Raw genomic sequence first — 13,712 nt, 5'->3', positions numbered from 1 at the left:
ATCTGGCCCGTGGATGGTCCAGGAATAAGCGTGTTTTTACACGAGTAGAATGTGTCCTTTTATTCAAAATGCATCTCTGGGTTATTTGTGGGCAGGAAGGTAAACAGTGTTTCCGTACGCTACTCTGATTTGGGGGTCCAATGCGCCAGAAGCGGCTTAGTCATGCTGGCCACGTGACCCAGGAAAACAGTCTGCGCGGCGGACAAATGCCGGCTCCCTCGGCCTGTAAAACGAGATGAGCACCGCAACCCAAGAGTCGTTCGCGACTGCACTTAACTGTCAGGGGTCCTTTACCTTTTACCTTTAATACAACAGGTGAGGCTCCATCCTGAACTCCTCTGCTGCCCTTGGTACAAGTTTGCATCAGGTATATGCCAGGCCCACAGACTACAGGTTTTGAAGATATTTGGGGGTTCTTTCCCTCTTCAGATTTTTTTTGGGGGGGGTTGTAATTTTTTTGTTTTTGTTTTTACAAATATAAATTTATATAATCATTTGTTGAGATTCACTGAATCTCCTAACTTCCCCCCTTCCCTTACACGGGTCTTAATAACAATATTCATTCTAAGTGTGCTTTAAAATCTGGTCGGGATTTTTTCTTCCTTCCATCTTTGGGCTAGTAGCATCCGTACAGCAGTTTTCACGTCCATAAAGAGTCTTGTCTGTTCTTTTGGGATCTCGGCACCTATAATTCCTAATACAAAAGCTTCTGTTTTTTTTTAAAGAAAAATTATTTAAAACTTTTTTTCCAATTCATTATATACCATTTCCCAAAATGATTTTATTACCTGTCCACCACATGTGATAAAAGGTTCCTTCCTTTTCCTTACACTTCCAGCAGATATTTGAACTTGTTCTGTACCTTTTAGTTAACTTAGTAGGAGTCAAATACCACCGATACATCATTTTCATACAATTTTCTTTCAGCATACATGTTGTAAACCTCAAATCTCCCAATCTGCCAGCTGTATGTTATGTCCTAAATTCTTTGCCCAATTTATTGTTACCGATTTAACCTTTTCATCTTTTGTGTTTCATTCCAGGAGCAAGTTAGACATTTTTGACAGTATTTTAATATTGTTTTCTAGAAGTTGTTATTGGAATCTTGGTATCTCATAACTAAAACCTTTCTTTTTATATATCTTAAAAATATCATTTAATTGCTAATACTGTGACCAATATATTACAGCCTCCTTTATAGCTTCAAAGTCTTTTAATCTTAAGTGATTTTCAACTTAACAGACCTTTATATGTTGGCCAATTACTTCTCATATTCAATTTTTTCAGGGATACAGTGGTACCTCAGGTTACATATGCTTCAGGTTACATACGCTTCAGGTTACAGACTCCACTAACCCAGAAATATTACCTCGGGTTAAGTACTTTGGAGGTACCGTAGGTTGTCGTGAGTGGAGAGTCATGGTAGAGGGCAAAGGAGAGGGAGCCGCGAAGGGAAGAAATTGCAGACGTCACCTGAGGAGTTTGGGTGAAAGGGATGGAGGAGGAGGAGGCTGGAAAAGGGGACCGTGCTGCTTGGGGAGGGGGAGAAAAAAGTGGGGAGGAAAGCCTCCCAAGCCCACCGGTGAGAGGCTCTGCTCAGCTGTTTCTTGACTGTAATTCAAGTAAAGGGAATGTTTGCGAGCAGCTGGCAGGCTGTTCGCTGAGAGAGGGGAGGAAGAGGACTGAGAGGAAAAAATGTGGCATTAGCAATGCTTTGGATGGGTACGAAGATGGTATTTTACATGAAGATAGCGAAGAAAGTGATGTCAGTGATTGTGAGCAACTGAGCTTCATAAATTCTTCCTTTAGCAGTGATGAGCTCTTGGGGTTCACAGAAGACTAGAAGAGTACTCAAACCTTAAAGTCTCTCTTCATTTGTTAATGACAGTGATGATGGTTCTTAATGCCATTGTTGACTGCTGTTCACTTTACATGGCTGTAATATGATTCTGATATACCGGTTGTTTATTAAATACAGTAGTTTATACAACATTTGATTCAGAATATTTTTTTCTTGTTTTCCTCCTCAAAAAACTAGGTGTGTGCTTTGGTCGGGTGCGTTCTATAGAGCGAAAAATACGTGTATGATTCTGAAAAGCTTTATGCATCTTTGTTTTTTCGAACCATAAATATGCATGCCATCCAAACCTATTCTTAGGACCTTCTAAATCTAAAATATCTACATTTGTCGACTTCCTGTTTGTCCGCCATGGCGATCAGCTGCGCCCACATCATGCCTGTTCAAATCGCTACATTTTAAGTCCACCCCCGGGGGAGCAGAGAACCCTTCCTTTTACGAGGGCGACACGCAGCAGTGCTTCTACTTCTTAAAAAATAAAAGAAGATAAAATGCTAGCCTATGCTACTATTTAAAAGAAAAAGATGCAAAATATATTCCTAAAGCAACAAAGTTGGCCAGGAAGTGCGTTGGGCGCTGAGGGCAAGTGGCGACTGGTTCCCCTGTTCGAAGCCACGTCTGTTGGGAGAGATGGAAAGGGGACCATCAGCATATGGGAAGAATCACCCATCTGAAATCCCGGGTGCTGCTGCCAGTCAGTGAAGAGATTCCTGGCCTAGATCAACCAATTACCTGACTTCCTAGAAGGCAGCTTGCTGTGCATTGGAGCTGCTTTCCAGAAAAAAAGTTGGACTTCTGAGGCCTAACGAAATGTATTAATGCCATGTCAAGGTGCTGCAGTGGCTCCCATGTTGGACCTGGGAGACCAGGGTTACCATCTGATCACTAGGTGACCTTGGGCCACCCACTGCAGCACAGCACAGCCTATCTCACAGGGTGGTTGTGAGGATAAAAAGGGAGGTGGAGAACCACAGAGGTCACCTTGACCTCCTTGGAGGAAAGGGGGAAATAATAATAACAATTAATAATAATAATAATAATAATAATAATAATAATAATACCTCGCCCATCTGGCTGGATTTCCCCAGCCACTCTGGGCGGCTCCCAACAGAATATTAAAAACACATTACAACCTCAGACACTAAAAACTTCCCTAAACAATACCTTCTAAAAGTTTATCTCCTTGACATCTGATGGGAGGGTCTTCCACAGGGAGGGCGCCACAACCAAGAGGTCCTCTGCCTGGTTCCCTGTAACTTCTCACAGTGAGGGAACCACCAGAAGACCCTCAGGTGAGGACCTCAGTGTCTAGTCTGGATGATGGGGGTGGTGACACTCCATCGGATGTACGGGGCCAAGGCCGTTTAGGGCTTTAAAGGTCAGCACCAACACTTTGAATTGTGCTCGGAAACGTACTGGGAGCCAATGTAGGTCTTTCAGGACCAGTGTTACACAGTCTCGGCGGCCACTCCCAGTCACCAGTCTAGCTGTCGCATTCTGGATTAGTTGTAGTTTCCGGGTCACCTTCAAAGGTAGCCCCACGTAGAGCGCATTGCAGTAGTCCAAACGGGAGATAACTAGAGCATGCACCACTCTGGCGAGACAGTCTGCGGGCAGGTAGGGTCTCAGCCTGCGTACCAGATGGAGCTGGTAGACAGCTGCCCTGGACACAGTACACCCTGCCCCTACTTGTAATCATAAATGCACAAGCAGTCTCCCTTCAAAGATTGCCTGCACACATGAAGTAAGGGGTCGAAAGTGCAGGCACAGCAGTCTGGAGGAGCAGACATTTCCTGTTGTGGAAGTGAACATTTCCTGACTAACAATTGAAGGGGGACAGTCAGTTAAAAAGGTAAAGGTACCCCTGCCCGTGCGGGCCAGTCTTGACAGACTCTGGGGTTGTGCGCCCATCTCACTTAAGAGGCCAGGGGCCAGCGCTTTCCGGAGACACTTCCGGGTCACGTGGCCAGCGTGACATCACTGCTCTGGCGAGCCAGAGCTGCACACGGAAACGCCGTTTACCTTCCCGCTAGTAAGCGGTCCCTATTTATCTACTTGCACCCGGGGGTGCTTTCGAACTGCTAGGTTGGCAGGCGCTGGGACCGAGCAACGGGAGCGCACCCCGCCGCTGGGATTCGAACCGCCGACCTTTCGATCGGCAAGCCCTAGGCGCTGAGGCTTTTACCCACAGCGCCACCCGCGTCCCTTAACAGTCAGTTAGGTTACCCTTAAAAACTAACCTAACAGTCAGTTAGGTTACCCTTAAAAACTGTTTGTGAATTCCTCCCCCCCCAACCAGGCCTCAAAGCCTCAAGCACTTTTCAAACTGCACTTTTCATTTTCTCTAAGGCTACAAAAGCTTTTAGCTAAGCATTTTCTATGTAACAAAGGTAGCTGAATTAAAACAATGCCTTTCGCTCTCAGGCCAACTGACCTTGGCAATAGCACATTTAGCTTGTTGCAAACTCTCTTCCAGGAACAGAGCCAGGGAACAAGAGAAACATTTCTATGTAAACCTATGAAGGGGGAGAGGAAAAAAGGGGTTTTTTGAAACAGGATAAAAACCTGCTTGTAAAATGTTTTCAGCGGCCTCTTTTGTGAATCCATCACACAGGTGCCTCTGCCCCCCCCCCAATCTGCCCCCTTCCGGCTTGTCACGATGCATGATGCACATATCAAATGCATGTCAATCAGTCGTTGCTTGTAGTCGCCTTGTGATACCTGAGATATGTGACCGTTTTCCTTAAAGGAAAGGGTGATGGCAGTAGAACAGTGCCTTTAGCCACACCTCTGACCAAGTAGCTACGCTTTGTCTTCTCTCCTTCTCCATCACTTGGATTTACACCAAATCTGTGCCCCATTCCAAATTTCAAACAGGGCCAGCCCAAACATTAGGCAGAGTGAGGATACTGCCTCAGACACTTAACATAGCAGTGCTAGGAATTTCTTCTTTCCCCCTTATAATCAATTATGGCGGCTATGAATGGGCATTGATTACTTTGCATAACTCTAAGATGAAACACAGCTGCCATACATTGTAATTTTGGCAGTTCGGTTCCATTAGGCTTCACTGCTGACAGTTTTTTCTCACCAAGCAGGAACAAAACCTTACATCATAGTACATTGCAGCTCTTCTCATGCTCCATTCTCTGTTATGTGGGTTCTTTGATGTGTTGCAAGGTTTCCACTCTGGCTGAAGCTCTTTCCACACTCCATACATTTAAATGGTTTCTCCCCAGTGTGGGTTCTTTGATGTAAAGTAAGGTTACTCCTACGATGGAAGCTCTTTCCACACTCAAGGCATTGAAATGGTTTTTCCCCTGTGTGAGCTCTTTGATGCACAGTCAGTCCACTCCTACAACTGAAGCCCTTTCCACACTCCATGCATTCAAACGGTTTCTCCCCAGTGTGGGTTCTCTGATGTACAGTAAGCGCACTCCTACAAGTGAAGCTCTTTCCACACTTCATGCATAAAAATGGTTTCTCCCCAGTGTGGGTTCTTTGATGTAAAGTAAGATAATAATTGAGACTAAAACTCTTTCCACACTCCATACAATGAAATGGTTTCTCCCCAGTGTGGGTCCTTTGATGTGCAGTAAGGCTTCCGCTATGTCTGAAGCTCTTTCCACACTCCATACATTTGAATGGTTTCTCCCCGGTGTGGGCTCTTTGATGGAAAGTAAGGTTACTCCTACGACGAAAGGTCTTTCCACACTCCATGCATTCATATGGTTTCTCCCCAGTGTGTGTTCTTTGATGTACAGTAAGTGCACTCCTACAATTAAAGGTCTTTCCACACTCCATGCATTCAAACGGTTTCTCCCCGGTGTGGGTTCTTTGATGTAAAGTAAGAGAGTGACTAAAAGCGAAACTCTTCCCACACACCATACATTTAAATGGTTTCTCTGCTGTGTGGGTTCTTTGATGTGCAGTAAGGTTTCCTCTCTGGCTAAAGCTCTTTCCACACAACATACATTCAAATGGTTTCTCCCCATTGTGGGTTCTTTCATGTAAACTAAGGTTACTCCTATGACTGAAGCTCTTTCCACACTCCCTGCATTTATGCAGTTTCTCCCCAGTGTGGGATCTCTGATGTAAAGTAAGATGGTGATTGAGACTCTTTCCACACAACATAGATTTAAATGGATTTTCCCCGGTTTGGGTTCTTTGATGCACAATAAGGACACTACTCGAACAGATGCTCTTTCCACACTCCATGGATGTATGTGGTTTCTCCCCAGTATGGGTTCTTTGATGTAACATAAGATGGTGATTGAGACTGAAACACTTTCCACACACCATACATTTAAATGGTTTCTCGCCTGTGTGGGTTCTTTGATGTGCAATAAGGTTTCCGCTCTGGCTGAAGCTCTTTCCACACTCCATGCATTTGAACGGTTTCTCCCCTGTGTGGGTTTTTTTATGCTTGACAAGGTTACCAGCACTGCTTAAGCTCTTTCCACACTCTGTGCACTTAAACATTTTCTCCCCTCTTTGGGTTCCTTGATGTAAACTAATGCTTCCACTCTGACTGAAGCTCTTTCCACACTCTACACTGCTACTTCCTGTGCATTCTTCCTGTGGATTCAGGGATACATGGACACCAATATCCTGAGTAGTAAGGGAGTTCTTTTTCCAGTTCTTCCACATATTTCCTACATGCTTTTCGGTTGATTGTTGATTTACAAAGGTCTCTTTCTGTGCTTCATGCTCCATGTTTTCTACAGACACCATGGATGGCTCATCAGATTTATCACTCTTCTGCCCATTACCTGTTTTGAGGCAGAAAAAAAAATGCCATTTAAATTGCAAGATAAAGCAGAGACTCTCATTGTAATTCAGGCCCAGTTCTCAGCTTCTCCAATTTTACCATTTTCAAGCATGTCTCCCTACTTCTCTCCCTCCTCAGCTGAATCTGAAGTTAGCTTCTGAATATCCTACAGTCTCAGCTAAGCACCTACCTGCTGATATCGCCCCTTCTTTGGGATTATGGAGAAATGGATCTTGTATTTCTTCCCAACAGGAGTTGAGGTCTGATTCTTTCAGGGAAAGAGACAATATTAGTTACTTTGGGCCACAAAATATAAAGCCATTTCAAATCAATGCATATACCTATGACCTCAAATCCAAGATACAAAATGATAATAATATTATGCCGACTAAACATCAGGAAGATGTTTCTGACGGTAAGAGCTGTTCGACAATTGAACAGTCTCTCTCTGGAGGTTATGGACTCTCCTTCCTTGCATGTTCTTAAGCAGAGGTTGGGTGGCCATCTGTCATGGATGCTTGAGTTGAGATTTTTGCATTGCAGGGGGTTGGGTTAGATGACCTTTGGGGTCCCTTCCAACTCTACATTTCAATGATCCAATGAAAAGGGATCACATAACCGGACCAGATACATCACTTGAAAATTTGTCACTGACCCATGCTAAACTAAAGAACTCCAGGGAAACAGGTACAGTGGATGCTTGGGTTGCGAACGTGATCCATGCGGGAGGCACGTTCACAACCCACAGCGTTTGCAACCCGTCTGCGCACCCGCGGGTTGTGATTCGGCGCTTCGCATGCGTAAAGTGTGATTTAGCGCATGTGCGAGCGCCAAAACCCAGAAGTAACCCTTTCTGGTACTTCCTGGTTTCGGTGCATCTGTAACCCAAAAACGCGCAACCTGAAGTGTCTGTAACCCAATATATAACTGTACTCTTAAAAGTGTGTTGAAAATAATAATAATAATAATAATAATAATAATAATAATAATAATAATTTTGTACTGTTTTATTGCTGTTAGCCGCCCTGCGCCCGGCTTCGGCTGGGGAGGGCGGGATATAAATAAAATTTATTATTATTTATTATTATTATTATAAACTACAGGGGTACCTCAAGTTACAAACACCTCAGGTTACAAACGCTTCAGGTTACAAACTCCACTAACCTGGAAGAGTTACCTCAAGTTGAGAAATTTGCCCCAGGATAAGAACGGAAATCATGTGCTGGTGGTGCAGTGGCAGCAAGAGGCCCCATTACCGAAAGCACGCCTCGAGTTAAGAACGGTTTCAGGTTAAGAACGTACCTCCGGAATGAATTAAGTTCGTAACTAGAGGTACCACTGTAGTTAGCCTTTTTCAGGAGCTTATATTGGCCCAAATATAAGCCGCACTCCCCCCCCCCCCAACAGTGAAAAGTTAAAGTGCGGCTTAAATTTGCAATATTACAAAAAATGACTTTTATGATATTGCAGCTGAAACAGACATACAGTAAAATGGAACGTGTGTGAGTGCCTGCTGAATTCTAAGGGAGCGATTTATATTCAGGTATTGTCTTTTTATCTCCCCCACCCCATGAATTTTAAACGTGCGGCTTATTTGCGGGTGCAGCTTATATTCGGTATGTAATTTGTCCCTTGGACATATCTGACGATTGGAAAGTAGCCAATGGAATAATTTTTCATTTAATTTTTTAGAAAAAGGGAATGGAAGTGACAGGGCTGGTTAATTTAACATCTGTCCCTGGACTAGATGACCTGTGGGGTCCCTTCCAACTCTTATGATTCTAATCCATGGATGGGCAAACTAAGGCCCGGGGGCTGGATCCAGCCCAATCGCCTTCTAAATCCGGCCCATGGACGGTCCGGGAATCAGTATGTTTTTACATGAGTAAAATGTGTCCTTTTTTAAAAAATGCATCTCTGGGTTATTTGTGGCACATAGGAATTTGTTCATTTCCCCACAAAGTATAGTCCGGCCCCCCGCAAGGTCTGAAGGGCAGTGGACCGGCCCCCTGCTGAAAAAATCTGCTGTCTATAAAAATTCACAAATCCTTTCCTGATTTCTTTCGGATTTTCTATTTATTTTCCTTCCACTGTAATTTTATTTATTGTATTTTGCGGTTTTCTTTTTTTAATCTGCCAAGCCAACCATTTTCCTGATTTATTAGCACGTTCGAAATTTTTCTGTTCCATTCTTTCCATTCCACTTCTTGATTTATTAACATTGCAAACTGGCTTTGTAGCATTTTAATATTTTGATTTGGAATACTGTGTGCAGTTCTGGCCGCCTTACCTCCAAACGAAAAAGTATAAAGTTGGAGGAGGTTTGGTAATGGACAACGAAAACGATGAAGGGGATGCAGCAACTCCTTTATGCTGAATGTGACGCGCAGCGTAAATTAATAATGCAGAGTTTTCAAGTGAAAGAATAAGAGCTTTACTGAGTTAAAATAAACTTCTTCATAAGCAACATGGTTCCAAACAGTTTGACTGTGTTAACGGAGAAATCTGAGGGCTCCCTTGGACAAAAAACAAGGACACCAGCCAGGAATACCAGAGCAAAACAGCAGCCAGTAGGCTTGGTCTTTATTGAAGACTGTCGCGACAGGACTCCCACCTGCCACAAGGTGGAACAAGATGGAAGCCCCAAACAAAAGAAGACCCCAACTTTTATTAGATGCTAATCCCCATGTAAGGGACGCGGGTGGTGCTGTGGGTTAAACCACAGAGCCTAGGACTTGGTGATCAGAAGGTTGGCGGTTCGAATCCCCGCGACGGGGTGAGCTCCCGTTGCTCGGTCCCTGCTCCTGCCAACCTAGCAGTTCGAAAGCACATCAAAGTGCAAGTAGATAAATAGGTACCGCTCCTGCAGGAAGGTAAACAGCGTTACCGTGTGCTGCTCTGGTTTGCCAGAAGCGGCTTAGTCATGCTGGCCACGTGACCCAGAAGCTGTACGCCGGCTCCCTCAGCCAGAAAAGCGAGATGAGCACCGCAACCCCAGAGTTGGCCACGACTGGCCCTAATGGTCAGGGGTCCCTTTACCTTTAATCCCCATGTTACACCCCCTCCAAACTACATCATGGTTACATCATGACAAGGGAGGTCTGGTGGCAGTAATCTGAGCATCCTGGACACTACCCCATGAGCATCCTGGACACTACCCCTTGCCCTCCACCAAACACCCATCAAGTGTAACAAAAAAATATTTACATTTCCCTGTTTTCCAGCCAAGTTAATCCCACCCTTTTGTCTTCATCTGGGTTTGCTATTTCTGGAATGGCTACCTGTCTGGCACTCAGGTATCAGGATGCCAGGAATTATCACTCAGGCAGAGGGGCTGCTGAGGAGCTGAGCTCACCTGTCTATATGAATTTCTGAAGTTTTCCCAGTGAGCCAGTACAGAGATACATTGATCAGTGAATTCTTACACTTGGTATCGTGCAGCAGAGGCCCTTTGAATAGATAGGAAGAAACTGTGACGAAGTGTTTTGTTGGGACAAATCACAAAAGTCACAAAAGTGATTGTGCTGATTTTGGTAGTGGGCTGCATGTGCATGATATCTGCATGTGCAAACCCCCCAACCTATACATAAATTCCCACAACAACTGAGGTTACATACTGACTCTGCTCATAACTGAGGGAGACTGACTCTGACTGAAATCTTACAGAGAACACAGAGAGAAAATGGCTGCTACTTATAAGGAGAATGAGTCACATGTCAGAGTGACTCAGCATTTAGCAGTTAGGCCTGAATAACTTTAGTAGGCCCAAATGATGGCGCAGACCCAGCACTTCCCAGCGTGCTTTGCTGCTTCTGCTCTCATGTGTCTTTGTCACATGACAGAATGTTGGAAGGTTGAGGACAGATAAAAGTACAGTGGTGCCCCGCAAGACGAATGCCTCGCAAGACGGAAAACCCGCTAGACGAAAGGGTTTTCCGTTTTGGAGGTGCTTCGCAAAACGAATTTCCTATGGGCTTGCTTCGCAAGACGAAAATGTCTTGCGAGTTCCTGCAGGGTTCCCCCCCTTTTTTTCCCAAGCCGCTAAGCCGCTTAACAGCTGATCCGCTAAGCCACTAAGCTGCTTAACAGCTGATCCGCTAAGCCGCTTATCAGCTGATCCGCTTAGCCCGCTAATAGCGCTAATCCGCTAATGGGCTTGCTTCACAAGACGAAAAAACCGCAAGACGAAGAGACTCGCGGAACGGATTCTTTTCGTCTTGCGAGGCACCACTGTAGGTCCTTCCAAACAGGGTGAATAGTTAAACTAGGGAACTTTCCCACAGGGGGCAGTGATGGCCACAAACTTGGGTGGCTTAAAAAGAATAGAAGACAACTGCTTTGAGAAGAGGTCTTTTGATGGTTACTGCTTGTTCCTACATGGCATGAATGAATGGCTCAAATAGGAGATTCACACCTCCAACGTCTAGCAGCCAGGAGGAATAAAAATCTGCCCTTACCTAGAGAGGCCACCATCTCATAATTCTCCTGCATGACTTCCTTGTGCAGAGCTCTTTGGCCTGGATCCAGCAGAGCCCACTCCTCCTCCGTGAAAAACACAGCCACCTCCTCAAAGGTCAAGAGGGCCTGGAAGAAGAAGAAGAAGAAGAAAACAGAGCTTCTCTTAGATCCCCATCATCCCCACTCAACACAGAGGGAGGCTGGGTGGTCCCATCTGTGCCTCTTCCCTCCTCCCTGCTCCCGTTGCTCTTTCCCTACCTGAGGAAGCTGCCTGGCTCCTCTTTCCACTCCACCTTTAAGAAGAGACCGTTCAGAGGGGGTCTTGAAGGCCATTGCGCTTCCACTTCTGGGACTCCCTCACCTGTTGCCAAGATGCACTTCAAAGCAGGGAGCAGGTCTTTGATGTGAGCAATGGAGAACGACAGATTTATTTAGGGTGGGAGACAAATAATAATAATAATAATAATAATAATAATAATAATAATAATTATATCCCACCCTGAAGCCGGGCTCAGAGCGGCTAACAACAATAAAAGTAACACAACATTCCAAAATCAATTCATTTTAATATCATTTCAAAGTCAAATTAATGGCAACCATTGGGCAAGAGTTCTGTGAGGATTACCGAAGGAGGGGGCAGACTGTGCCTTGGCCAAAGGCCTGGTGGAGCAGCTCTGTCTTGCAGGCCCTGTGGAAAGATGTCAATCCTGCAAGGCCCTAGCCTCTTGTGACAGAGCGTTCCACCTGATTGGGGCCACAGCCGAAAAAGCCCTGGCTCTGGTCAAGGCCAGCCTAACCTCCCTGTGGCCCAGGACCTTACACAGATGGCATACCTTTGACAGGGAACAAATATTAAGCAAAGGTAGACATTATCTGGAATTTGCTTACCCTTCTCAATAGGCAAATTATTGTTTCCTTTTGCCTCCTTCTCACATCAGCCTCTTTCTTACTAAGGAAGCTCCAGAGGCCGATTTCCCTTGACATTGTCCTCTCTCTCTCACCCCCCCCCATCTACTTCAAGCTCTCCCACTCTCCAAATCAAAAGGTGTCTCTGTTCTCCAGCTGTTTCCCCTGCACCAAAGCAGACCCCCCCCCCGGAGCCCACTGAGGCAGAAGCTGGAAGGAGCGGTGGAGGGGGTGGGCGGGCAGGAGGGGTCAGTGTTTAGAGGGGAGATGGAGGCTGTTCAACTGAGCATCACTAGGTGGAATGGGGCTGCAACCCCTTTGAAAGTAGTAGGACCGACCAAGCTTGCACAAGATGGGGGCTGCCAACCTATTTGCAGTTAGGTTGCATGGGGGCGGGTTTGTCTCAGGCAGCCCCCCCCACCTCGCCCCCTCCTATCCCCTAGGGATGTTGGCTTAATCTCTCTGCTTCAAAGAGGATCTTGCAATGCAAACCCTGTTGGGGGAAGAGGGCCCTGTTTTGCAGCCGGATTGCCTGGATTCCCCCCCCCCCACGGAACCTACTTGCCTCTCACCCCCCTCCCCAAATCCTTCCTCCCCTCCCCTCCCAGCTGCCCTGTTTGTAGATTCAGGGGGAGGAAAAGCAAATCCTTCACCCTCCTCCCACGCCCAAATATGCTGCACCTCTTTCTCCCCTTCAACCGGCCAGCTTCTCTTCTGGGGCTCTGCATGGAGACCCCCCCTCCAACGTTGCCATTTCCCTCCCCCCTCCCCCTGCAAAAAAACCTTCCTGCCTGATCCCCGCAAGGAAAGCTCTATGTAATCGCGTTTATTTAGTGAGAAGGTCGCAGGTTCGATCCCCGGCAGCGGCAGCCAAAGAGACCCCCCCCCCCCTCTGAAAAAACGGCGGTGGAAGAAGGTGAGCCTTCTACGTTTCACTTGTTCCTGTTTTGCTGGAGGGGTTGGGAGAGAGCAGGTACTTGCGAGCACCCTAAAGGGAAGTCGAACCGGGACCCCGAACCCTCTGCGGGTTCCGGACCCCTCGCGACGCGTCGGCCGGTGTGTCCCCTCCGCAGGAATCTCCCGGGGCGCTCCGGGCTCCGCGCGCGCTGCGAGGCGCATCCGTGGTGCGCCTTGGGGGGTCCCTTTGGGCTGCAGAGACGGAGAGAGGGAGTCCACGTAAGGGTTAAAGGACGCGAGGGACGCCCGGATAGAGACCCCCCTGCTCCCCCCCCCACTCCCTGCGATGCTCCTGCGAATGGAGATGTGGGCGCGCTCGGGAGAGACGTGGCGCGCAGGGCGAGGAGTGAGATGTGCCAAGGGAGGTTTCTGGGCGCAGGGGAGCTTCAGGGAGGGCAGAGGATGCGGGGGAGGGGCTGGGGGGCATGGAAGCATCCCCGGGGCAAGAACAAGATAAGTCCAGTGAGCACTGGCCGGGGGCGGGCTGGAGACAGAGAACGGGAAAGGTGGCCTTTCGGAGGGACGTCTCCACCTTGTGCGCTATCGGGGAGCCGAGGTCCCTTCGCCCCTCCCCATAAAATATTTGAGGGGGCTGCTCCCCCCCCCGCCCGAGTTGATTGGCATTGCCATTCAAATGGTGTATGCACGCTGTGTCGTGATCAATTATGTAGCCCCCTGTTGTAAACGAAATCTGCCCTTCTTCCCGTATGGGGTACCCAAGAGCCCATATAGAGTCCTTTCGTGGGTTCCCTATCGGTAGGA

The 13,712-nt window shown here is 46.9% G+C and overlaps 3 protein-coding genes across 4 annotated transcripts in view; 1 reads left to right on the top strand and 2 right to left on the bottom strand.

Annotated features, from left to right (window-relative positions):
* The window catches only part of LOC309364399 (uncharacterized protein), a 152,254-nt gene that overhangs the window by 18,086 nt on the left and 120,456 nt on the right, over nucleotides 1-13,712 (top strand). The gene's annotated exons all lie outside the window — the stretch shown is intronic.
* The window catches only part of LOC309364383 (uncharacterized protein), a 155,808-nt gene that overhangs the window by 39,894 nt on the left and 102,202 nt on the right, over nucleotides 1-13,712 (bottom strand). The window lies entirely within an intron of this gene.
* LOC309364586 (uncharacterized protein) lies at nucleotides 4,108-12,756 on the bottom strand. Of its 2 annotated transcripts, XM_081902208.1 has the most exons (5): nucleotides 12,675-12,756; nucleotides 11,346-11,484; nucleotides 11,087-11,213; nucleotides 6,820-6,897; nucleotides 4,108-6,630 (listed from the first exon to the last, which is right to left on the bottom strand). In XM_081902208.1, exons 2-5 carry the CDS (start codon nucleotides 11,418-11,420, stop codon nucleotides 4,994-4,996), a joined length of 1,917 nt encoding a protein of 638 aa, XP_081758334.1. In that variant the 5' UTR covers nucleotides 11,421-11,484; nucleotides 12,675-12,756; the 3' UTR covers nucleotides 4,108-4,993. The 2 variants fall into 2 exon arrangements, with proteins under 2 accessions (XP_081758334.1, XP_081758335.1); XM_081902209.1 differs by lacking the exon at nucleotides 6,820-6,897.

The sequence above is a fragment of the Podarcis melisellensis genome, assembly GCF_964234715.1.
Source record: "Podarcis melisellensis genome assembly, chromosome: 2".
Taxonomy (NCBI): domain Eukaryota; kingdom Metazoa; phylum Chordata; class Lepidosauria; order Squamata; family Lacertidae; genus Podarcis; species Podarcis melisellensis.
Note: the sequence above shows the minus strand (reverse complement) of the source record. Positions and strands in the feature narration are given on the sequence as shown.